Genomic DNA, 24,540 nt, shown 5'->3' with positions numbered 1-24,540 from the left:
GACACTTAGATTGCACACAGGTGGACTTTATTTCATTAATTATGTGGCTTCTGAAGGTAACTGGTTGCACCAGAACTTTTTAGGGGCTTCATAGCAAAGGGGGTGAATATGCACATGCAAATTTTCAGTTTTTGTTTTTTTTCTCATTTCACTTCACCAACTTAGACTATTTTGTGCAGATCCATTACATAAAATTCAGATTAAAAAAAAACAACAACAACAACATTTAAATTACAGGTTGTAATGTAACAAAATAGGTAAAAAGCCGGGGGGGGGGTTGAATACTTTTGCAAGGCACTCTAATGGATGGATGGATATTTGATCAATTGGTCTTCATACAGACACTTTACTAAAGAGCTTTATCAATTTTCTCTTTAAAATCTGATCAGTTTTATTATATAATACAGCTAAGAAGCATGCTGTACATATTTCAGTTTTATGTAAAGTTAATTGTTCATAACCCAGCAGTCCAGATGTCACAGATGTGTCTCATGTCATGTCTTTGTGAGTCAGTGTGGGTTTTGAGCTCGTCTGACTTTCCCACACTCAGACCTCTGTGCTGAGATCAGTGGAGGACAAAAGCTTCAGAGTCCTGAATGAATCGTTACTTATGACGAAACACACCGAGTCTGACGTCACTCACCATCTGGAAGGAAAATCTGAACATATTGTGAGTATTGTGCCTCGTTCTTTTACATGTAGTTTAAAACCCAGTATATCAAAAACACTTTTATGAAATAATCAGTAGTGCTGCTTATATAGGGGAGAGCGGGGTAAGATGAGCCAGAGGGTAAGATGAGCCACTCCCTGTTTCTAAGAAACAGTAAACAAATGTGACCATGTGACCACATTCAAAGGGGGGCGGGACCATTTACTTACACTTGTGGAGAGGAGCACCACATGTCAAACTAGGCGAGGGAGATATTTATAAAAATGTGTTTTTGTGCTTTCTAAGTCAATTCCATGTTTGTCCACAGTGAAGATGATTTAGAGAAGACAAAAGTAGAATAATATTTAGACACATTAGGGTTAAGTTAGTGGCTTTCTAAGCTATGATATGAATGCTAATAAAAATAATTTTGATTAGCCTAATCCCCTTTATTAGCATTTTTCTACAAAATGGTGGCCACGGGGTAAGACGAGCCATTAGATGTGGGGCAAGTTGAGCCACTGGCTCAACTTACCCCATTGGTGGCTGAGCTTACCCAATATGGATGACACTTAAGTTTTCACATTTACTGGTCATATATGACAACAACATATATATATATATATATATATATATATATATATATATATATATATATATATATATATATATATGACATCAGATGAGGAAGACCAGTTGTTAGATGTGGGGGATTATGTTGTGGCAAAATTCACGGGGAAGAAGAAAGTGCATTTCTTCATTGGCCAGATAATCAAATTGGATGTCTTCGAAATAGAGGCAAGATTTGTCAAAAGAAGCCGGTCATGCCATGGCTCTGCAAGAAAGCCGACCTTTGTCTTCAAAGAGAAAGATAAGGCTGTCCTGTCAAGACAGGATATTGTGAAAAAATTGCCCCACCCCTTTACTGTTGGGGGGACAGCACGGAGGGAGAGGCAAATGGTGTTCCCTTGCAATTTGAACACTTGGAACATTGAATAATGATGAAATGATTGATGGAATGATTGCTGCATGTTTTAGCAATGTTTTAACCTACTGAAAGAAATAAGATTTTTTGGCACTGTTCTACTGTTTTAGTAATTTCTATAATATAGTATATCTCTCATTCCCTCTCTAACCATCCCTCTTTCTATCTATCTATGCATATCTCTCTCTCTCTCTATCCATCTATCTATCCCTCCCTATCCCATCTCGTTCTATCACCTCTCTCTTCATCTCCCCTTCTCTATGCAACGGCCCTATCCCCCACTTGCTTGACTTGATTCATTGATTGCATTTCTAATAATAAAAGTTGTTTACTTTGTTAACCTAACATGTTTTGTGTTGGCTCAATTTACCCCACACAGTGGCTCATCTTACCCCGTGCATGGGGTAAGTTGAGCCACTTGACATTTTTTTTTCAAGAGGTAATATCACTCTAACCATAAGAGCTTATCAATTATTTTTTGCTCAGATAGTAACAGTACACTTTGAAATTTGGTATGGTGTGTAGACTGGAAGCAAAAATGGCTTTAACATGTAGTTATGATGAAAAATGTAAAAAGTGGCTCATCTTACCCCGCTCTCCCCTATATATATATATATATATATATATATATCTTATCCGTGAATGATAGTTATAACGTTATAAAATGACAGATTTTCCAAAAGTAAAAAAAAAAAATCTACTTCCTGTTTCTTTGTCTCAGTCACAAATGTAAGGGCAAGTTCTGTTTCACATGCTGATGCTGTTAAGAGGTGTGATTCTGCTTTCATGAGCTTTCCCACACTTCCCATTGAGATGAAGCTCTGGACAATAGCACTGTGTCCATTCAGATACGAATGATCCTGTGGGTAAACAGATCCTGACAGTTCTCTTCACTTTGTGAAGTGTGGTAAAATCACATTGGCTTGGCAAGGAATAAAACACATTGTGGCGTGATATTTTTTTGAAAATACAACCCCAATTCCAAAAAGGTTGGGACACTGTGTAAAACATAAATAAAACCAGAATGTGAAGCTTTGCAAATCATGGAAACCCTATATTTCATTGAAAATGGTAGAAAGACAAAATATCAAATGTTGAAACTGAGAAATTTTATTGTTTTTTGAAAAAATATATGCTCATTTTGAATTTGATGTCAGCAACATGTTTCAGAAAAGTTGGGACAGGGGCAACAAAAGACTGAAAAAGTTGTGCAATGTGAAAAAAAAAATTAGGTTAATTGTCAACAGGTCAGTAAAATGATTGGGTATAAAAAGAGCATCCCAGAGAGGCGGAGTCTCTCAGAAGCAAAGATGGGGCGGGGTTCACTACTCTGTGAAAGACTGCGTGGGCAAACAGTACAACAATTTTAAAATAATTAAACATTCTCAATGTAAAACTGCAAAGAATTTGGGGATCACATCATCTATGGTCCATAATGTCATTAAAAGATTCAGAGAATCTGGAGAAATCTCTGTACGCAAGAGACAATTGCAACAACATACATTTTCATTGTTAAATTTCATTGTTAGCCTCACGAGAATATCATAATTAGATGAACAAGAAGATTCATTTGGCAGAACTCTTGTCTAAACTTGAAAATGTTAGTAAAGTCAATGACAGTCATCAAAAGTTGAAAAACTCAAATCTCTTGCAGCATGTTGCCTTGATAATTTAAGTTTGCGCAGCATTTTTGTTTTTACAGTGCAGAACTCCAGATGTTGCAGATATGTCTCATGTCATGTCTTTGTTAGTCAGCATGGGTTTTGAGCTAGTCTGAGTTTCCCACACTCAGTCTTCTGTGCTGAGATCAGTGGAGTACGAAAGCTTCAGAGTCCTGAATGGACCAGTACTGATGAAAATCAGTGTGTAGTGGATTGTAAAGTGACGTCATTCACCATCTGGAGAGAAAAAACTCTGGACGTTGTCCTTTTTTCTGCCATATAAAAACATTTTTATTAAGTGTACATTGGGTATTAATTACTTTTTAGATTCTCTTAGTGTAACGCTGCAATGACAGACCAGATGCTCGTGGATTAAGAACAAACTCAGGGTTTTAACAGACACAGTGAGAGAAGGCAATGTACAATAACCAGGCCAGGTCAATACCAATTAGATAACAATTAGAACTCAGGGGAGACACTCCTAGGAAGTGGCTCCGGATTGGTGGATTGGGTGTACATGGTAGTGTCAGGTGTGTGAGTGGGATTGTGGGAAGTGGAGTCCAGAGTGTTAGGTGAGCCCGGGAGCATGACAGTACACCCCCCCCCTCCCCCCCAAGGAGGCCGAGGGACGAGGATGACCACGACGACCACCACCCACGCTGCCAGGAACACTCCTGAGCGAGCCATCAGAACTGCCACAGTGCTAGACAGAGGGTCGTCATCACAGACGACCCCTGGGACCACTACTGTGCAGACCACCGGGAGGGCTGGGCCCATGGCACCTGGTACAGTCCCTAGACTGAGGCGTGGGCTTCTCTGGATGACGCTGGTGGAACTCCTCCACCAACCCCAGATCCAGGATATCTCATGCGGGAACCCAGCTACGCTCCTCAGGCCCATAGCCCTCCCAGTCCACAAGGTACTGCAGAATCCCATCTCTCCTTCTGGAGTCCAGCAACCGGTGGACTGCATACACCGGGGTACCTTCGACGTCCACCGGTGGTGGGAGTGTGACATCAGGTGTGGCCTAGTCCAACAGACCTGGGACAACAGGTTTCAAGAGGGACAAATGAAAAGAGTTAGAAACACGGTAATGTACAGGCAGATCCAATTTATATGTAACTTCATTAATTCTCTGGAGAATTTTGAATGGTCCTATGTATTTTGGTAATAACTTTCTACCTCCCTCAGGAAACCTGAAGTCCCGGGTCGACAACCACACTCGGTCCCCTGGGAGGTAGGTAGGGGTGTCCCCTCTATGGCGATCTGCCTTCCTCTTGTGTTGGCGGAGGGCGTTCTTGACCTGATGGTGGGTCTGCTCCCAGACCTGCTCGCTCCATTGCATCCAACTGTCCACAGCCGGGTTGTCAGAGGGTGTAGCTGACCAGCTACACTATGTCTTCTGGGATACCAAATAGATGAAACACATGGTTAAAAAGGGTCTCAGCTGTCTGAAAGGCAGTGGGCAGGCTAATGAAAGGAACAAATCTAACCCCCCGTGAGAACCTATCCACAATGGTCAGAATGACCGTGTAATTCTGTGAGGGGGGAAGGTCAGTGATAAAGTCTACTGCTACATGGGACCATGGGTGAAAAGGGACAGGCAAGGGCATGAGTTTACCAGCAGGAAGAGTTTTGGGTGTTTTACATTGGGAACAGGTGGTGCACGAGGAAACAAACTTATGGATATCGGATAACGTTCTCCCATCTGCCAGCTAATACTGGTGCGTACAGGTCTCACCTGGATGGCCAGATGACAGAGGGGAATGGGCCCATGTAATTAACTTACCCCTGCATTGAGTGGGTGCATATTTACTTCCGACGGGACAAGACTCCGGGACAGGAGTGACAGATAGACCAAGAACTCTCTCTTCATCTACTTCCCATCTAATGGGGGTGACCACAACGGATGGGGGTAGTACATTGACTGCTTCCGAGGAGGATTCGGGACTGGGATATATGCGGGACAGGGCGTCAGCTTTTGTGTTACGGGAACCAGGGCAATAAGAAATGGAAAAATTGAACCTGGAAAAGAAGAGGGACCACCGGGCCTGACGGGGGTTGAGCCGCTTAGCTGACCGTAAATATTCTAAGTTCTTGTGATCGGTTAACAAGAGGAAGGGATGCGTAGCTCCCTCTAGCCAATGGTGCCATTCTTCAAAGGCTAGTTTCATAGCCAGCAGCTCTCGATCCCCAATACCGTAATTACGTTCGGTAGGGGTCAGTTTATAAGAGTAGAATGCGATGGGATGTAGTTTACAGGGGTCACCCACACGCTGGGACAGCAACGCCCCAGTGCCCACCTCAGAGGCGTCTACCTCAACCACTGCATCTAATAACTCGATAGAACAGTCGTATTCTCTATGAGGGGGAAGCTTGGTAGCATTCTTTTTACTAAATACTTCTAGCAAATCACTATATTTGGGGGATACGGAAACTATGGCATTGTCATTGGGGCTTTCTATAGCGGTAGACGATACCAGGGTTGTGGGAAGCGTGAGACAATGATCATAACAGTAACTGAACCATGAGAGAATTTCCTTATCAGACCAGGATATGACAGGGTTATGTTTTTTGAGCCTAAACTAATGTAAAATAATAGCATACTCACAAGCGTTTAACACAAAGAAACAAATCTGTTCAGAGTGCAAAGCATTGACAGTCATTTTGATGGGTTTCATGACCCGGGTAACAAGTCCTTCTCCAACTGGGTCCCCATCGACAGCTGTAAGTCTCAGTGGTGACTCCAGCGGTTCCATGGGAATCTGGAGTTGCTCCACCAGCTCAGCGTGGATGAAATCCCCCTCAGCTCTGGAATCAATTAATGCTGGAAACACACAGACTGACTGAGGGCAGTAAACAGTTGCAGGCAGGAGGAAGGACTTGGAGACCAACCCCTTAGTGGGTGCACTCACCACATTAGCGCATGGAGCAGGCTCCACACACTTTCCCAGGGTTGATGCCAAAGTGCTGCATCGATGGAGTTGACAGTCACTTCGTAGGTGACCCACTGCTCCGCAATAAAGACACAGTCCTTGATGGAGACATCATTGCCTCTCCTCTGCAGACAAACTGAAGGAGTCACACTGCATGAGCTCGGGGATTTCTGGCTCCTGAAGAGTCCGGGTCAGTGGTGGACATGGGCGACGAGGAGCCAGTGTAGCAGCTGGGGCTGTAGGGGATTTGCGCTGACCTCTCCCGTGCTTCAGTTGGTCCAGGCGAATGGCGAGAGAAATTAGCCTCTCTAAGGAAAGGCCGTCATCCTTACATGCCATCTCTGCTAATATGTCAGGGTTCAGACCATTGCGAAATGTTACTAATAACGCTGGCTCATTCCAACCACTCCCAGCCACCAGAGTGCGGAATTCCAAGGCGTAGTCTGACACTGAGTGATTACCCTGACGTAAACAGGTGAGCGATTCCCGTTGAGAGTGACCCTCATTGGCGTGATTGAAAACAGCATTAAATTCTTTAATGAAGTTGTCGTAAGTGTTGAACTGGACAATGGGCCAAACTGCAGTAGCCCAGTCTAAAGCCTTACCCGTAAGGCGAGTAATAACAAAGGAGATGCAAGCCTTGTCTGAGCTCTGGGGGGGGGGGGGAATTCACAAAAAATATAGAACATCGTAACACTAGAAAAGCACTTGGAGAGCGCAGACCTCCGCCAAGAATCCTTTAAAAAATTCCAGGATCCAGACGGTGATCCGGATCACCACCAAAATTTAATGGATTGTTACTTGTGCCCAGTCACACCTCTGGAAAAAATTTCAGAGCAATCCGTTCATAACTTTTTCCGTAATGTTGCTAACAGACAAACCAACAAACAAACCAACGCTACCGAAAACATAACCTCCTTGGCGGAGGTAAAAAAACCCTTACACTGATTCAGTGAGCCATCAAATTTGTCCAGCTTGCTGACAACAAATGAACAGGTACCTGCCGTGGGGGGGAGCAGCCTGGTTAGTGACCCTGGGCGCGCTGGGGAGGCTGAGTCGTTGGAGTTGAGTTGTGATTTCTATCATGCTTTCAGCGAGCTGTACTAACTGTTTTTGCTGCTCACCCTGCTGCTGAGTAAGATTCTGGATGGACTGGGTCACGGAGTCAAAATGCTGGTGATGTTGTCCAAGCATCTGTCCTTGACAGCCATATTGCTGGTAGCAATATACATCCCTCCCGGCTCCAATAACAACAGGAGTGAAGCACTGAATGAACTCTATCAGCACATCAGTGAGCAGCAGACAGCCCACCCAGATGCTTTCCTCATCCTGGCTGGGGATTTCAACCATGCAAACCCCAAGAGCATGTTTCCAAAACTCTATGGACATATCAACTTTCCCACACGTGGAAACAATACTCTGGACAATGTTTACACCATGCACAAAAGTGCCTACAAAGCCCTCCCCCTCCCCCACCTTGGGGCCTCAGATCACTCCACTGTTATGCTAATGCCAGCATACAGGCCGCTGGTTAAAGTCACCAAACCAGCTACAAAACAGATACGTGTGTGGCCAGAGGGGTCCTCAGAGGCACTCCAGGACTGTTTTTCCACCACTGACTGGAGCATGTTCAGACAGGCGGCCACCTACAACAACACTACAGATCTCCAGGAGTACACGGAGACTGTCACTGCCTACATGAGGAAGTGCATGGACGACATTACAGTCACCAGAACCATCTCCATTCGGGCAAATCAGAACCCATGGCTGACAGGGGAAGTCCACAGGCTCCTGAGGGCTCAGAATGCTGCCTTCAGAGCTGGGGACGAGGTGGGCCTGAGGACAGCTAGGGCCAACCTGTCACGAGGCATCAGGGTGGCCAAGAGACAGTATTCCAGGAACATTGCTATCTACTTCAATGACAGCAGAGACAGCAGGAACCTGTGGCAGGGGATTCAGACCATCACAGACTACAAGCCCTCACCACAGACCTGTGATAACTCCACCTCTCTGCTGAATCAGTTGAACAACTTCTTTGCTCGCTTTGAGGCAGACAACAACACCACAGCACAGAATACCCCACCACCTCCCGGCGACCAGGTGTTGATGCTGTCCCCAGACAGCGTGAGGAGAGCTCTCAGGACAACAAATGCATGGAAAGCCCCGGGTCCTGATAACATTCCTGGTCGTGTCCTGAGAGACTGTGCCGAGGAGCTCACAGATGTCTTTACAGACATCTTCAACATCTTGTTGAGCCAGGCTGTTGTCCCCATGTGCCTCAAAGCCACCACCATCATCCCGGTCCTGAAGAAGCCGTCTCCCTCCTGCTTCAATGACTACCGCCCTGTCGCACTCACTCCCATCCTCATGAAGTGCTTCGAGCGGCTAGTCATGCGGCATATCAAGTCTGCCCTCTCCCCCACCCTGGACCCTTTCCAGTTTGCATATCAGTCCAACCATTCGACCGATGATGCCATCTCCACTGCCCTCCACTCAGCCCTCACCCACCTGGAGACAAAAGACTCGTACGTCAGAATGCTGTTCATAGGCTTTAGCTCAGCATTCAACACAATCATTCTTCGGCAGCTCATTCATAAACTGGACCAGCTGGGACTCAACACCTCCCTGTGCAACTGGCTGCTGGACTTCCTGACGGGGAGACCACAGTCTGTACAGGTTGGCCACAACTCCTCCAGCACCATCACATTGAACATCACATTGAACCCCCAAGGATGTGTGCTGAGCCCCCTCCTCTTCACTCTGCTGACCCACAACTGCACACCAACATCCAGCTCCAACCTCTTCATTAAGTTTGCAGACAACACGACTGTGGTGGGTCTCATCAACAATGACGATGAGACAATCTACAGGAGTTAGGTGAGCCGCTTGGCCATGTGGTGCAAGGACAACAATCTCCGCCTGAACGTGGAGAAGATGAAGGAGATTGTTGTGGATTTCAGGAGAGCGCACACCCAGCATGCTCCACTAATTATCAATGGTGCTGCAGTGGAGAGGGTGAGCAGCACCAAGTTTCTGGGTGTGCACATCTCTGAAGACCTTTCCTGGAGCAACAACACCACATCACTGGCCAAAAAAAGCCCAACAGCGTCTGTACTTCCTCCACAAACTGAGGAGAGCAAGAGCCCTGGCCCCCATCATGCACGCATTCTACAGAGGCACCATCGAGAACATCCTGACCAGCTGCATCACCGTGTGGTACGGCGCCTGCACCGTGTCCTGTTGCAAGACTCTGCAGCGCATCATGAGAGCAGCTGAGAGGATCATTGCTGTCTGTCTCCCTTCTCTTATGGAAATCTATAACTCCCGCCTCACCCGCAAAGCCATCAGGATTGCAGGTGACCCCACCCACCCATCTCACAGCCTCTTCAGTCTGCTGCCATCGGGGAGGAGACTGCGGAGTCTCCGGGCCAAAACCAGCAGGCTCAAGGACAGTTTCTTTCACCAGGCGGTCAGGAGGCTCAACTCCCTCCCTGTTCTGCCCCTCCTCCCCCCTCTGCCACAGATTCTGCCAGCACACCCCCTGCCCCCCCTTCAGCATCTGACATCATGTCACCCTCACAGTTTCCCCCCCCCCCACTCAACATTCATTCGCACCCTGAACTCAGGGACTGCACATTTCACTTTACCTCGCTCATTTGCACTATTCCGCACTATCTCACCTTAACAGCTATTAGTTTATTGTTTATACTGCTTATTTCATGTTTACCTGCTATACCTCAAGTGCCCTTGACTGTTTATTTTATGTCCTTTTGCTCCAATTTTATATATATATATATATATATATATATATATATATGAGTGTTTAGTCTATGTCTATTTCTTATTTAGAGTGTTTATACTGTTTATATTGTTTATTTCAATTCTATTTTTATTTATTGCATTGCCTGTTTGCACTGTGGGTCAGAGAGGACTGAAATTTCATCTGTGCTGTATGTCGAGCATGTATAGCATATTTGACAATAAAGTTGCCTTGACTAAGCGCCACCTGTAGCTCTGTGTAACCCGCTGTCTGCATGTCGGCGCAGTATTCTGTAACGTGGCTATGACAGAGCAGACGCTCGCGGATTAAGAACAAACTCAGGGTTTTAACAGACACAGTGAGAGAAGGCAATAACCAGGCCGGGTCAATACCGGGAAATCCAACACAGTAATGAGGGCTAGGCAAATCGGAGTCGAGAAGCCGGGAAGCAAGAGAAAAGAGCAAACAAACAGAAGGGCTCGGTGAAACCAGAAGAAACCGGAAGGCAAAAAGGGCGATACACGGAAATGCAATCAGATACAACCGCTCATGGAAACCGTGGAGGCAATACGCAAAGAACTAAACAACCAGACGAGTATAAATACAGACTTAAACAAAAAGGTACAGGTGATAACAATTAGAACTTGGGGGAGCCACTCCTAGGAAGTGGCTCTGGATTGGTGGATTGGGTGCACGTGGTAGTGTCAGGTGTGTGAGTGGGATTGTGGGAAGTGAAGTCCAGAGTGTTAGGTGAGCCCAGGAGTGTGGCACTTAGAACTTTCATATTTAAGAAAAGGTTTAATATAATGAAGATTATTATTATTATTATTATCAGCTTGACATGGGGGCGGCACGGTGGTGTAGTGGTTAGCGCTGTCGCCTCACAGCAAGAAGGTCCGGGTTCGAGCCCCATGGCTGGCGAGGGCCTTTCTGTGCAGAGTTTGCATGTTCTCCCCGTGTCCGCGTGGGTTTCCTCCGGGTGCTCCGGTTTCCCCCACAGTCCAAAGACATGCAGGTTAGGTTAACTGGTGACTCTAAATTGAGCGTAGGTGTGAATGTGAGTGTGAATGGTTGTCTGTGTCTATGTGTCAGCCCTGTGATGACCTGGCAACTTGTCCAGGGTGTACCCCGCCTTTCGCCCGTAGTCAGCTGGGATAGGCTCCAGCTTGCCTGCGACCCTGTAGAGCAGGATAAAGCGGCTAGAGATAATGAGATGAGATGAGCTTGACATGTTATGGACTTGTTTTCTCAGGTGATGTGTCATAATGAACCTGAGGTCTGATTTATTAATTTTTCAGATAGTTCAGGGACAGTGGGGTTTAGTATGAGGAGTGTGATTCTGCTCTCCTGAGCTTTCCCACACTTGTCCCATGGAGATGAATCTCTGGACAATAGAAGTGTGTCCATTCAGATACTAATGACTCTGTAGATAAACAGATCCTGACAGGCTTCTTCATGAGTGTGCTGAAAAGTCAGAAACACTGCGTCATAGGCAAGGTGGAGTCACTGTTTTTCCAACATTCAGACAAAATTTAAACAATTGTCTCATGGATTAAAGTCATTACCAGTGTTGTAGTCGAGTCACTAAACATCGAGTCCGAGTCCAGTCCAAGTCTCATCTCATTATCTCTAGCCGTTTTATCCTGTTCTACAGGGTCGCAGGCAAGCTGGAGCCTATCCCAGCTGACTATGGGCGAAAGGCGGGGTACACCCTGGACAAGTCGTCAGGTCATCACAGGGCTGACACATAGACACAGACAACCATTCACATTCACACCTACGGTCAATTTAGAGTCACCAGTTAACCTAACCTGCATGTCTTTGGACTGTGGGGGAAACCGGAGCACCCGGAGGAAACCCACGTGGACACGGGGAGAACATGCAAACTCCACACAGAAAGGCCCTCGCCGGCCCTGGGGCTCGAACCCAGACCTTCTTGCTGTGAGGCGACAGCGCTAACCACTACACCACCGTGCCGCTCAAGTCCAAGTCATCCAAGAAAATTTCAAGTCAAGTCCAAGTTGAGTCCACTATTGATCCAAGTCGAGTCCGAGAACAAGACTCCAACCGCACCATTTGACGGTGTCTGTTTCAGCACCATTAACATTAGTTTGTTCCTGAACATGACATATGAACAGGTGAATGTGCTTCTCTTTATCAGGGAGTATGAAGTATTCTGTCAGAGATGGATGGGAGATGGATGTAAGTGCAGAAGGTGTGTTTATTAATACAAGTGAAGACGGTAAACAATCCAGAACAGCAGGCAAAATTGTAAAATGGTGAAACAGGCAATAGGTCGCGCGAGACACAAACAGGCTATTGTAGACTCGGCAGACTCAAAGACAAGGAACAGGAAATCAGGAACCCAAACAAGGAAATAAGGCTCAGTAATGTGTCAGCAACGCAACTCAATACTTTGCAAAGTAAGTGTGTTTTCACAGTTTTTACGTATATCGGCGCACTGATTGCGCCTTAATCCTGTGTAGGTGCGAGTCGTTTATGGTGCACGCGAGAGTCTGCTTGGCGCGCGCTGTCCAGAGCACACCCGAGAGTCTATCTGATGCACTTACCAAGGCGCACAGGTGTGACACTCTTGCATGAAATTAGTACAAAAATTAATGTATAAATATCTTATGCCAAATTATTATGGCATGTTACAAAAAAGAAAGAAAGAATCCAAGTCCTCATCTCCAATTTACAAGTCCTAATGCAGTTAATTCACGAGTCTGAGTCCAAGTCCGAGTCATCAGTGCTCAAGTCCAAGTCGAGTCACGAGTCCTTAAAATTAGGGCACGAGTCTTGGACTTGAGTACTTCAAGCCTGGTCATTACAGCCCTGAAATAATCCAATTTTATTTATAAATGCAAACTAGAAAATCAGATTCAAATGTTTTTTCTGCTTCCTTTAGAATTAACAATAGCATTTTGTTTTGTTTTTATCAGATTTTAAATCTCTTGATAGTACAGTTTCTTCATACATCTCTGAATACCTGATAAAGATGTTCCAAATCATATATTAAGATCATGTAGTTGTAACCTTCTCTGTATTCCACACATCATTGTTCTTCACTTTAATGGCCATGTTGCTGTTATACTATTTTAATGATTGTCCTTTTAGTCTATTTTTACACATTTCATTATATATTTTGATACTTTATATTTTATTTTTAGCTTTTTATTTAATTTTATTACTTATTTCACTATTTTTTTAAGCCAAATTTAAAGTCCTCACAGCGTTTATCAGAGTAGTTCAGTACGCTGATGACATTGCAATATTCAGTGACACACCAGAGGGCCTGCAGTCGCTTTTGACATCTTACAATGATGTAGCAAAGAGAATGGGCCTGTTCATCATCTCATCTCATCTCATCTCATTATCTCTAGCCGCTTTATCCTTCTACAGGGTCGCAGGCAAGCTGGATCCTATCCCAGCTGACTATGGGTGAAAGGCGGGGTACACCCTGGACAAGTCGCCAGGTCATCACAGGGCTGACACATAGACACAGACAACCATTCACACTCACATTCACACCTACGCTCAATTTAGAGTCACCAGTTAACCTAACCTGCATGTCTTTGGACTGTGGGGGAAACCGGAGCACCCGGAGGAAACCCACGCGGACACAGGGAGAACATGCAAACTCCACACAGAAAGGCCCTCGCCGGCCCCGGGGCTTGAACCCAGGACCTTCTTGCTGTGAGGCGACAGCGCTAACCACTACACCACCGTGCCGCCCTGGCCTGTTCATCAATACTGCTAAAACAGAGACCATGTGTAATGGAAACACTGCTGAGTTCTTTGTAGACGGTATCAAGTTAGCCAATGTCACTCGCTTCAAGTACCTCAGCAGCTATGTCACCAGTAACTGCTCTATGAAGGTGGAACTCGCATCCCGTATTCAAGCAACATCTTGTGCATTTGGCCGCTTGAGGAATAGAGTGTTTGACTCGCATGATCTCACAGTTTCGACCAAAATTACCGTGTACAACCAATGCTTAATGCCTCATCTGATGTATGGTAGCGAAACATGGACTTTATATCAGCATGAAGTCAGGCAGAGTCGTACAATACAACAGTGCCATCTACGTCTCATTCTGAACATCAAATGGGATCATTTCATCAGCAATGAAGAGGTGCTACAGCGTGCAAACAACAAAGACATAGAACTAAAGCTGGTGAGAAATCGTCTCTGCTGGCTAGGGCATGTCTGTCATGTGGACAATGACAGACCGGCAAAAGAACTCTTGTACTGTGAGTTGGCGCATGGTTCTCGTCCAGTAGGTCGACCCAAGCTCCGTTTCAAGGACACCTGTAAAAGTGCTCTAAAGTGTGGCCATGTCCTTGATAAATGGCAGTCAACAGTGAACAACAGAACGGAGTGGAAAAGACTGATTAGCGTTGTCTGTGCTGAGTATAACATGAAGAGGATCAAGGAATATGAAAGGAGAAGGGTGAAATGGAGAGAAAAGAGAACGTAATCTGTGATTTTTACCCATCTACGGGTTATGGCACGAGGGGGGCAGAAATTATTATTATTATTATTATTATTATTATCTCATCCAACTGACAGGTGATGAGTTTATGCCATCATGTGTTGTCCGGCGTCATCCACATTTCACAAAAATCGATTTTCTCCCTCAATTCTTCACCGATTTTGATTCTTTCTGGCATGAAGGTAGAGGTACCTAGGATGCATATTTGTTTCATTACAATTATTAATGAAGTTATGGACTAATTAAGCCTTAAAGGAACAGTCCACCGTACTTCCATAATGAAATATGTTCTTTTCTGAATTGAGACGAGCTGCTCCGTACCTCTCCGAGCTTTGCGCGACCTCCCAGTCAGTCAGACGCGCTGTTACTCCTGTTTACTCCTGTTAGCAATGTAGCTAGGCTCAAGGTATCAATGCGCTGCCGAAGCGCGCAGAAGGTGTTAGTACGCCTGTCATTATAGTGCGGACTTTCCATAGCATAGAAAATTGCCACGTTTCAATTTTTTTAACTGAACTTTGTTTCATATCACTGGTCATATAAACCTATGTAAACAGGAAAAACATGGAAGAGTTTGGTCGCATCTAACTACAGCCCCAAAAAATACCATTGGCCATACTGAGCCTAGTTACATTGCTAACAGGAGTAACAGCGCGTCTGACTGACTGGGAGGTCGCGCAAAGCTCGGAGAGGTACGGAGCAGCTCGTCTCAATTCAGATAAGAGCATATTTCATTATGGAAGTACGGTGGACTGTTCCTTTAATGAACAGTTCAACAAAAAATCGCTTCTTCTCAGTCAGTTCCTCACTGTTTTGGATTCATCTCATCTCATTATCTGTAGCCGCTTTATCCTGTTCTACAGGGTCGCAGGCAAGCTGGATCCTATCCCAGCTGACTACGGGCGAAAGGCGGGGTACACCCTGGACAAGTCGCCAGGTCATCACAGGGCTGACACATAGACACAGACAACCATTCACACTCACATTCACACCTACGGTCAATTTAGAGTCACCAGTTAACCTAACCTGCATGTCTTTGGACTGTGGGGGAAACCGGAGCACCCGGAGGAAACCCACGCGGACACGGGGAGAACATACAAAGTCCACACAGAAAGGCCCTCGCCGGCCACGGGGCTCGAACCCGGACCTTCTTGCTGTGAGGCGACAGCGCTAACCACTACACCACCGTGCCGCCCCGTTTTGGATTCTTTCTGGTAAACAGGTCGGTATTCCTAGGGCGGATATCGCTTCTATATAGAGCTTGTATATAGTGTATATGGCTTGCAACATTTATTGCACAAGTTGGCCCATTTTAGATCGTTCCTTCTGGACTAGATGGGGCTGGAGTGAAATACAGCATCATTGACAGTCTCATTATTATTATTATTATTAGTCTAGTTCATGTGCAGAAATCTATGATCTCTTATAGGCTTCTACACCGTACCTTTAAAGGGCTGACCCTGACCACCTACATTCCACATATTTTTTTCCCTTTCTTTCTTAATTTTTTTTTTTACAATAAGACATGCAGTTTAGGGAATTAATCATTGACTGTGTTTCTTCTCCCCTGAGTTATTTTACACTCTGCCCATTGAAAGCCATTAAAATATGCAGATATTAATTCTTGTTACAACACATTTCCTTTAAATACTTCCTGCGCTGTCCAAATATATGCTGTATTCTGCTTTAATGACAAAATTAATCACACATAAGAAAGTACTTTAGACTGATTTTTTAATTCTTTCTTTTCAGTGCATCTTTGTGTTCGATTTAAAGCACAATAATATGTGATAATATTTCACAACAGTCACACATGGTGCTCATAACAGAGCCGAGTTTAAACAGCTTGTCTTTACAAAAGACACAGGAAACATTTCCGAGAAAATCTGTTAAATATAAAGATCATATTTCTCAAAAGAAATAGATGGGAATTAAACATAAACAGTCAGAACAGTTACTGTCAAGGGCCAAATATAAGTTTCATAAACAACAGTACCATAAAATAGGTACAAAATAAACCTTAGCTAAGGTAAAAACATGTAAAGCTTCTCAAATGAAATGAGAAATATGGATGAACAATCAACAAGGAACATATTAATAAACTGACACTCACATTTCATTTCAAAGAAATGGGCATTTAAAATGTAATAATTCTGTATTAATCAGAATGTGATCAGCTTCATAGAAGGCATTTAATGTTTATATATTTTCTAATTCACGATGTAAATATAGTGTATTTAACCAGACTGTATATAGTCTGTGTATTTCACAGTGTAACTGGTGATCAATTCCCAAAACTGTGATCAAACCTGATCAAGTATAATCGGTTTTGTAAAATCAAAAAGATAAGACAAATGTTAGATCTAACATAGGATAATACATACAATGTTTTTCCAAAAATGGAAATAGCAAAGTAAAAGATGTTTCAAAAATTAAAAACAATTTATCAATGTTATTTATAACAATACAAACATGCACTGTAGAGATCTAACTGCAGATCGTGATGTCGCTCCTAACTGGAGTTTATCAGCATCTTCATTTCAAAAGCTTTCTCAGAGAAGAGTGATATAGTTCTATTGCCATAAGACAATTAAATGTTAAGTTTTAACAACTCACTTATAATCCTGTTCACGCACAAGTTGTAACGTAGAGAAATAAAGTCCACGTTAACTTGTGTTTCCAGCTTTTCATCTTCAGTCTTGATCTTCTCTTCACCAGGGCCTCCAGAGGGCGCTCTTAACTGAACTCTTCTCTTCGCTGATGATCTGCTGCTCTGTCGAGCTCAGCTGAGGCAGAACACTTTCCCTCGTGTTCTCATCTGAAGATGGCTGCAGATTCTGGAAGTGGCTCAGCAGTTTTCTCTGGCTCTGTGTCTTCACTTCTTTGGTCAGGAAGTGAAAAACCTCATGGACACATCTGGAGAAGCCTTGATTGACAGCTGCTGAGCTGGAGGAGGATGCGGGCTGCTGCTGCTGGCGTCGTCTCAGGAAGCTGACTGTCATCTCCAGGATGTCTGCTTTCTCCAGCTTGGAGTCAGGCTGCTGGTTGAGGAACTCTGGAGCCAGGAGAGACTTCAGCTGCTCGATGCTGCTGTTGATACGGTCTCTGCGCATCTTCTCCACCATTGGTTTCCTCAGCTGCAAATAACAAAAAGAGAACATTTAGTCGGCTTGAACTATAAACAGTTATTAAGTATAAAGCAGATAATTATAAGAATTGAAAGGAAGCAGGTTCTCCATTGACCTGGTTATTCTGTGGTAGGAGATGGTTTGAGATGGTCACTGCTGAAGTGATGGTTGGTGCCATGGCTGTTTCTCTGTGCTGCAGATCTCTGTGCGTAGAGTGAGTGTGATTTGTACTGGCTGCGTCTTCTGTATTTATCCTCCCAAATCTCCATATGAATGTGTGGGTCTTGGACTTGTTGGAGTTTCTCACAGTTTGGAGCCAATGGGAGAGCTCAGAGACACAATGAGGAATGTAGGGCTGCCACATGCTCCGTGCTCTTCAAGCAGAGGACAATGTCCATGTCTCAGGGGAGCAGGTGGAGGGGTGGGGTGATGGACATGGGCTCACTGAATACGGTGTGTATCTGGGAAAGTGGTGACCCTGTAAAGAGAGCAGATGTGCTGCCTGATGTTGGGATCATTGTCACTGACCGAGCACGCATCATCACTGCTCACACGTGTGAAGCCAGAGCTACTAAAGTTCAACAAATGTGCTGTAGTATTTATTAATAAAAATTGTGTATATTCTGGGTCACAGTGATCCCACAATAGAATTGCCAACTGTAAAGGTGATTTTTTTCACTACTTTCTGACATCATCTTTGGATGATTTATAAACAAATAATCAACCATCATATTCCTCATACTTTCTAAACTATTATTTCCCCTGTGACTCCATCATTATTCACGTGTGTCTATTCCCATGTGAGACTCGTTGCGACTTCCTGATTCACATGCCAAGACCATGATTATGCTAATGATGTCAACAAAACTGTGTGTTAAAGTTCACCCCCCCTCATACCCAAAAGCGTGTCTACTCCCCTGCGTGCACCCAAAAGCTCCCTGTGGCTGGTGGAGTTTCAGGTGAATAGACTGTGAGGCTGTCCACACGGCAACGGATTCAGGTGAATCTGATAAAATTGTTTATCGTTTCGGCCTGGCGTCCACACGGCACCGGCGTTTTGGGTGCCCCAAAACGATATTTTTTGAGAACGGGTTCCAGAGTGGAAAAATCTGGCAACGGCGCCGTTGCGAAGTCGTCTGGATGAGTAGAACAGATTTGTTTACGATGACGTCACAACCACATGACTAGAACAAGCAGCACTCTCGCTGTTTTGTATGAACCACTGCATTGCATTCACTTTTGTATACAGCTTTTCTTTTAAATAAACAAGTAACTGAACCATTTCTTGAATTTCTTTTTTTATTGGATAAGACTGCTTTTCAAAATGTTCACACACAATAAGAAAATTAAGTTATATAAAACTATGCACACTAATAAAACTAATTCGTACACACAGAAGGCACGATTTCCTCGCATAGTCGCAGCCATCTTCTTCTTGTTGTTGTGTGCTTGTTCCTGTGAGTGCTTCACGCCGGGTAGAAGAAGGGGTTTATGCGCATGCGTCCTACTTCTTCTATTGTTCTGGTGTCTCTGATGGGACCGTCTTACAGCGCACGTAGAGGTGTGGCATGTGTATTGCATCGTTTTCAGCAAGCGTTGCATTGCCATATGTACTTGATATTTTACTGATCCGTTGCCCATGTGGACGCGATATTTTTTAAAATAAAATCTCGTTGCCGTTGTCGTGTGGATGTAGCCTGTGACTCTTCCTTCCTGAGCTTTCCCACACTCTGACCATTCAAAGACTGGATCAGAGACAACAGAAGTGTGCCTATTCACATGCTAATGCATCTTTTAGAAAAGACCCTGAGGGGCAGTTTATCATTTCGAGGAGGGACTCGCACACTGCAAAAAATGACCTTTCAAAAATAAGAAATAAAAGATTAAAACAAAGCATATTTGCTTGAATCAGGTGAAAAAAATCTGCCAATGGAACTAGTCAAATTTGACTTGGTAAGATTTCTTAAAGTAAGATGAAAAATCTAACCTGTTTTTAGATGAAATAATTCCAAAGTAAGATTGGGGAACTTATTATGCGAGATCTGATTAACTCAAGGCGGCACGGTGGTGTAGTGGTTAGCGCTGTCGCCTCACAGCAAGAAGGTCCTGGGTTCGAGCCCCGTGGCCGGCGAGGGCCTTTCTGTGTGGAGTTTGCATGTTCTCCCCGTGTCCGCGTGGGTTTCCTCCGGGTGCTCCGGTTTCCCCCACAGTCCAAAGACATGCAGGTTAGGTTAACTGGTGACTCTAAATTGAGCGTAGGTGTGAATGTGAGTGTGAATGGTTGTCTGTGTCTATGTGTCAGCCCTGTGATGACCTGGCGACTTGTCCAGGGTGAACCCCGCCTTTCGCCCGTAGTCAGCTGGGATAGGATCCAGCTCGCCTGCGACCCTGTAGAAGGATAAAGCGGCTAGAGATAATGTGATGTGTGTGTGTGATTAACTCAAAATAATCAAAATAGTTCTTATAACAAGATCGTACTTCTTACATTTAGCCATTCAAGTCATTTTTATTTATTTCATTTTAAGGGTATTTCACTTAAATTCATGACAAAGTCTTAGCAGTAAAAACTGAATTTAAGATAAATATACTAATATTAGGATTGTTAAATTCTACAACTAAGCATTGCTAGCTTAAAAGATTCTCCTTTTGTGACCTGTAATTAGTAAAATACTCTAGATATGAGACCAGAGACTATCTTGAATAAAGTTGACGACACGTGTAGCATTGCAACAAGTTTATTTATTTATTTATTTTTTTCCCATTTCAACATTCAAACATTAAAACATCTCTTAAGATTCCACTTCCCCAGGACCTCAGGCACCAAAAATAATAATAATAATAATAATAATAATAATAATAATAAAAAGTCTACGCATTTTGACTTACAGTGCTTACACAACACCAAAGCAACAGTGCATTTTGGGGGCACTGACTATTCATGTGTACGAGGGGTTTACAAGATCAGGCACAAAAAAAACCAAAAAAACAAACAAACAAACAAACAAACAAACAAAAAAAACCACTGAACTTAACTCACAGCATTCCAAAAAGCCCTCACTAAAACGGCCTCCACTCACTCGTAGCCTTTTTGAAGGCACTTCTCTGGTCTAGAGTCTGTACCGTACAGCATCTAGAAGGAGCTCACTCTGAATGACTGAGAAAACAGTCACAGTAAACTTAGGATCTGTAAGGTGGAGATGAATTGTAATGAAAGATTCAAAGATTTCAGTAAAGTTCATTTATTCCCAGAACAAACATACTTTTTTTTTCTTGAAACAAGATGAACCGCATTTGACAAATGTCCAAAATGTACTTACTTGTTTTAAAAAAAACTTGTTTTATTTTCAAAGGTGCTCCAAATAAGACTTTTTCAAGACATTTTGTCTATACAAGATTTTCAAGATGGACTGTCTACAAACTAGCCTTTCTAGCTAAATGAGGTTTTGCTTGTGTCTTATAATAAGGGTGGCCAGATGTTCTGACTTGAAAATAGACAAATAAACTTCCTAAGAGTTTTATTTTTTGCAGTGCACTGGTCTATGATGAAAGACACTTCAATATTGCAGTCTCCTAAAATAAATAAGGCTAACTTGAGGAATTGTTGAACAACAAGATTCATTTTTTTATATGAAGTTTGAAAACTAGTTTTAATGTTTACTCACATTCTGAGTCCATCAGACACATAGAGATTAACTTTATTAATCCTTTTGGGGGGAAAAGGACAATTAAAACACTAATATTTCTGTATAAAGTATGACACTACTGTAAGAATTACCGTTACAGAACGTTATCAACATCTAACCAATCAAAAGTGAGAATTCAACAGGGCTATTACCATAATTATTTATCATCAACCAAAGTTATAAAAGTTTATGTATACTGATATGCATTTTATTCGGATCTGTTATAAATTATTTCTGGTGGTTGGAGGTTCGACATCCCTTATAGAATAGAATAGAATAGAATAGAATAGAATAGAATAGAATAATCTTTATTGTCATTGTACCGGGAGATACAACGAAATTGAGGGTGCTCCCACAGAGCCACCATACACCAGAAAATAAAATGCACATTAGAGACACAGAATATACAATAAAAAACGTCAGGGAATAAAAACGTCAGGGAGTTAATTATAGTTTCAAAATTGAGACATAAAATGTGCAATTTGCAGATAAAAAGCAATAAATATAAAGTACTTAAACAAGAAGCGGAGGTAGATTTGTTGGTTGTTGGGGTGGTGTTTTATGTGAGTCCGTTTGTGAGAGAGTGTGTGTGTATGTGTCCGTTGTTGTTGGCAGTCCTGATGGCCCATGGGAAGAAGCTGTTTGTCAGTCTGCTGGTGTGGGACTTTATTGACCTGAAGCGTCTCCCCGAGGGCAACAGATCAAACAGGGGGTGGGCAGGGTGTGAGGGGTCTCCTGTGATGGCCTTGGTTCTTCTGAGGCAGCGGGATGTGGAGATGTGTTCCAGGGTGGGCAGAGGGCAGCCGATGATTTTTTGGGCGGTGTTTATGACCCTCTGCACCGCCTTCCTATCCACAGCTGTGGACCCTGCGTACCAGACACCCAGACAGTACGTCAGCACGCTCTCCACAGAGGAGTGATAGAAGGCCAGCAGCAGCTTAGTGTCCAGGTTGTTCTTCCTGAGAACACGCAGAAAGTGCAGCCGCTGCTGAGCCTTCTTTACTAGGGCCCTGATGTTACAAGTCCAGGTGTGGTCAGCGGAGATGTGGGTGCCCAGAAACTTGAAGGTGGTGACAGTTTCCACCCGTTCTCCATTTATGAGGAGGGGGGCGTGGTCCTGTCTTTTCTTCCTGAAGTCCATGATGAGTTCTTTTGTCTTTTGGACGTTCAGGGTCAGGTTGTTCTCTGAGCACCAGAGCGACAGTTTCTCTACCTCAGCCCTGTACGATGTCTCGTCCTCACCACAGATGAGTCCAACCACGGTGGTGTCATCCGCATATTTTATAATGTGGTTGGTTGGGTGGGTTGGTGAGCAGTCATGGGTGTACAGGGCGTAGAGTAGAGGGTTATTCTGTCACAGATGCACTTTACGGCTCGATGGTGTTTGCCAACATGAGGAACGAGTGTCTGATTTTCCCACGCTGAGGCGCTGTCCACACGGCAACGGATTCAGGTGAATCCGATAACATTTTTTATCGTTTCGGCCTGGCGTCCACACGGCACCGGCGTTTTGGGTTCCCCAAAACGATATTTTTTGAGAACGGTTTCCAGAGTGGAAAAATCTGGCAACGGCGTCGTTGCGAAGTCGTCTGGATGAGTAGAACGGATTTGTTTACGATGACGTCACAACCACATGACTAGAACAAGCAGCACTCTCACGCGCATCATTCGTAACAACAACAGCAACAATGGCGGACCCCAGAGTAGTAGTAGTTCAGTGCTGCAGTCGCTGCTAAGTTTAGCAGACAAGAGAGTCGGTTTTTCCTCACGTAGTCGCAGCCATCTTCTTCTTGTTGTTGTGTGCTTGTTCCTGTGAGTGCTTCACGCCAGGTAGAAGAAAGGGTTTATGCGCATGCGTCCTACTTCTTCTATTGTTCTGGTGTCTCTGATGGAACCGTCTTACAGCACACGCAGAGGTGTGGCATGTGTATTGCATCGTTTTCAGCAAGCGTTGCGTTGCCATATGAACCTATTTTACTGATCCGTTGCCCATGTGGACGCGATATTTTTTTTACCTGCTAAAAAAAAATCTCGTTGCCGTGTGGATGTAGCCTGAGTCCTCTGTGCTGAGATCAGTGGAGTACAAAAGCTTTAGTCCTGAATGGATCATTAGTGACGTTTAAACACCGCTTGTAAGGATCTCACCATCTGGAGGGAAAGATCCCTACTGGCTGAAAAATGATCTCAAACATTTCCCTGTATAAATATAAATTTTCCTGTATATGTTAGACCTTTTTTTTTTGTCATCAATTCAGGGTTCGTTTTCAATCAGGAATTCATAAAAAGGTTTTGATACGATTAAGATATCATGTATGAGAACGTGAAAATTACTTTTAAATATTTTTTATTTCTTTTTACAACAAAAACATAGTACACTGCAATCTGTAAAACTCAACAGATACACAACACTCACAATTGTAGCATGATAAAAAAAAGGAGAAAAATAAAATTAAATAATCAGCACCTCGTGGTAAACATAGATGGGCTGAAATAAATAATCTTATTACTGTAACATACCTACTATCTTCTAGCAATCTAATAAAGGCATCCCAAATTTAGACTCCGACTCATGACAGTTCATCACTTTATATGCGTTTGTTGACGTCATTAAACTGATTCAATCCTTGTTACAAGGCTTCGAACATTTCCAGTTCTTCAATATTATTCTAGCCACATTAATAAATCCTGCTACAGCTAAACCGATTAGTAATTTTTTTCTGAGAAAAAGCATATATAAGCTTGAAGCGTGAAGTGACAGAATTATCCAGTTCCATCGTCATTTCCTGCTGAGCAATATTTACCCAATCTGACCATCTCAATGCAACATGATAAAGCTCTATACAGTATTACCAATAATCTCTGATCAAATCTGATGTACTTCAAGACACAATCCATGTAAGGAGAACATACAGTACCGGATTTATTACCAAGTTAAAGGTCGCAGATCTTAAACCAGCAGCTTGGCTGTAACAGATGTGTCTCGTGTCGTGTCTTTGTGAGTCAGTGTGGGTTTTGAGCTCGTCTGACTTTCCCACACTCAGACCTCTGTGCTGAGATCAATGGAGTACAAAAGCTTCAGAGTCCTGAATGAACCGTTACTGATGACGAAACACACCGAGTCTGATGTCACTCACCATCTGGAGACGAGTCTGAACGTGTTGCTATAAAATCTTTCCAGGTTTACATCATATACTAACATGGTAGCACTTTATTTAGATACCCTTATGGGGGAAAAAAAAAATCACAAA

At 43.6% G+C, this 24,540-nt stretch overlaps 2 protein-coding genes across 2 annotated transcripts in view; one reads left to right on the top strand and one right to left on the bottom strand.

The window, feature by feature from the left end:
* Positions 1-24,540, top strand: part of LOC132864475 (NLR family CARD domain-containing protein 3-like) — a 1,256,659-nt gene that overhangs the window by 240,394 nt on the left and 991,725 nt on the right. The window lies entirely within an intron of this gene.
* On the bottom strand, positions 17,193-17,973 carry LOC132864492 (transcription factor HES-5-like). The gene is made up of 2 exons (XM_060897921.1): positions 17,725-17,973; positions 17,193-17,618 (listed from the first exon to the last, which is right to left on the bottom strand). The coding sequence occupies exons 1-2, from the start codon at positions 17,971-17,973 to the stop codon at positions 17,193-17,195; spliced, it is 675 nt and encodes a 224-aa protein (XP_060753904.1).

This window comes from Neoarius graeffei, chromosome 17 (genome assembly GCF_027579695.1).
Source record: "Neoarius graeffei isolate fNeoGra1 chromosome 17, fNeoGra1.pri, whole genome shotgun sequence".
Taxonomy (NCBI): Eukaryota; Metazoa; Chordata; class Actinopteri; order Siluriformes; family Ariidae; genus Neoarius; species Neoarius graeffei.
The sequence above is the reverse complement of the archived record's forward strand: the minus strand, read 5'-3'. Positions and strand labels throughout refer to the sequence as shown.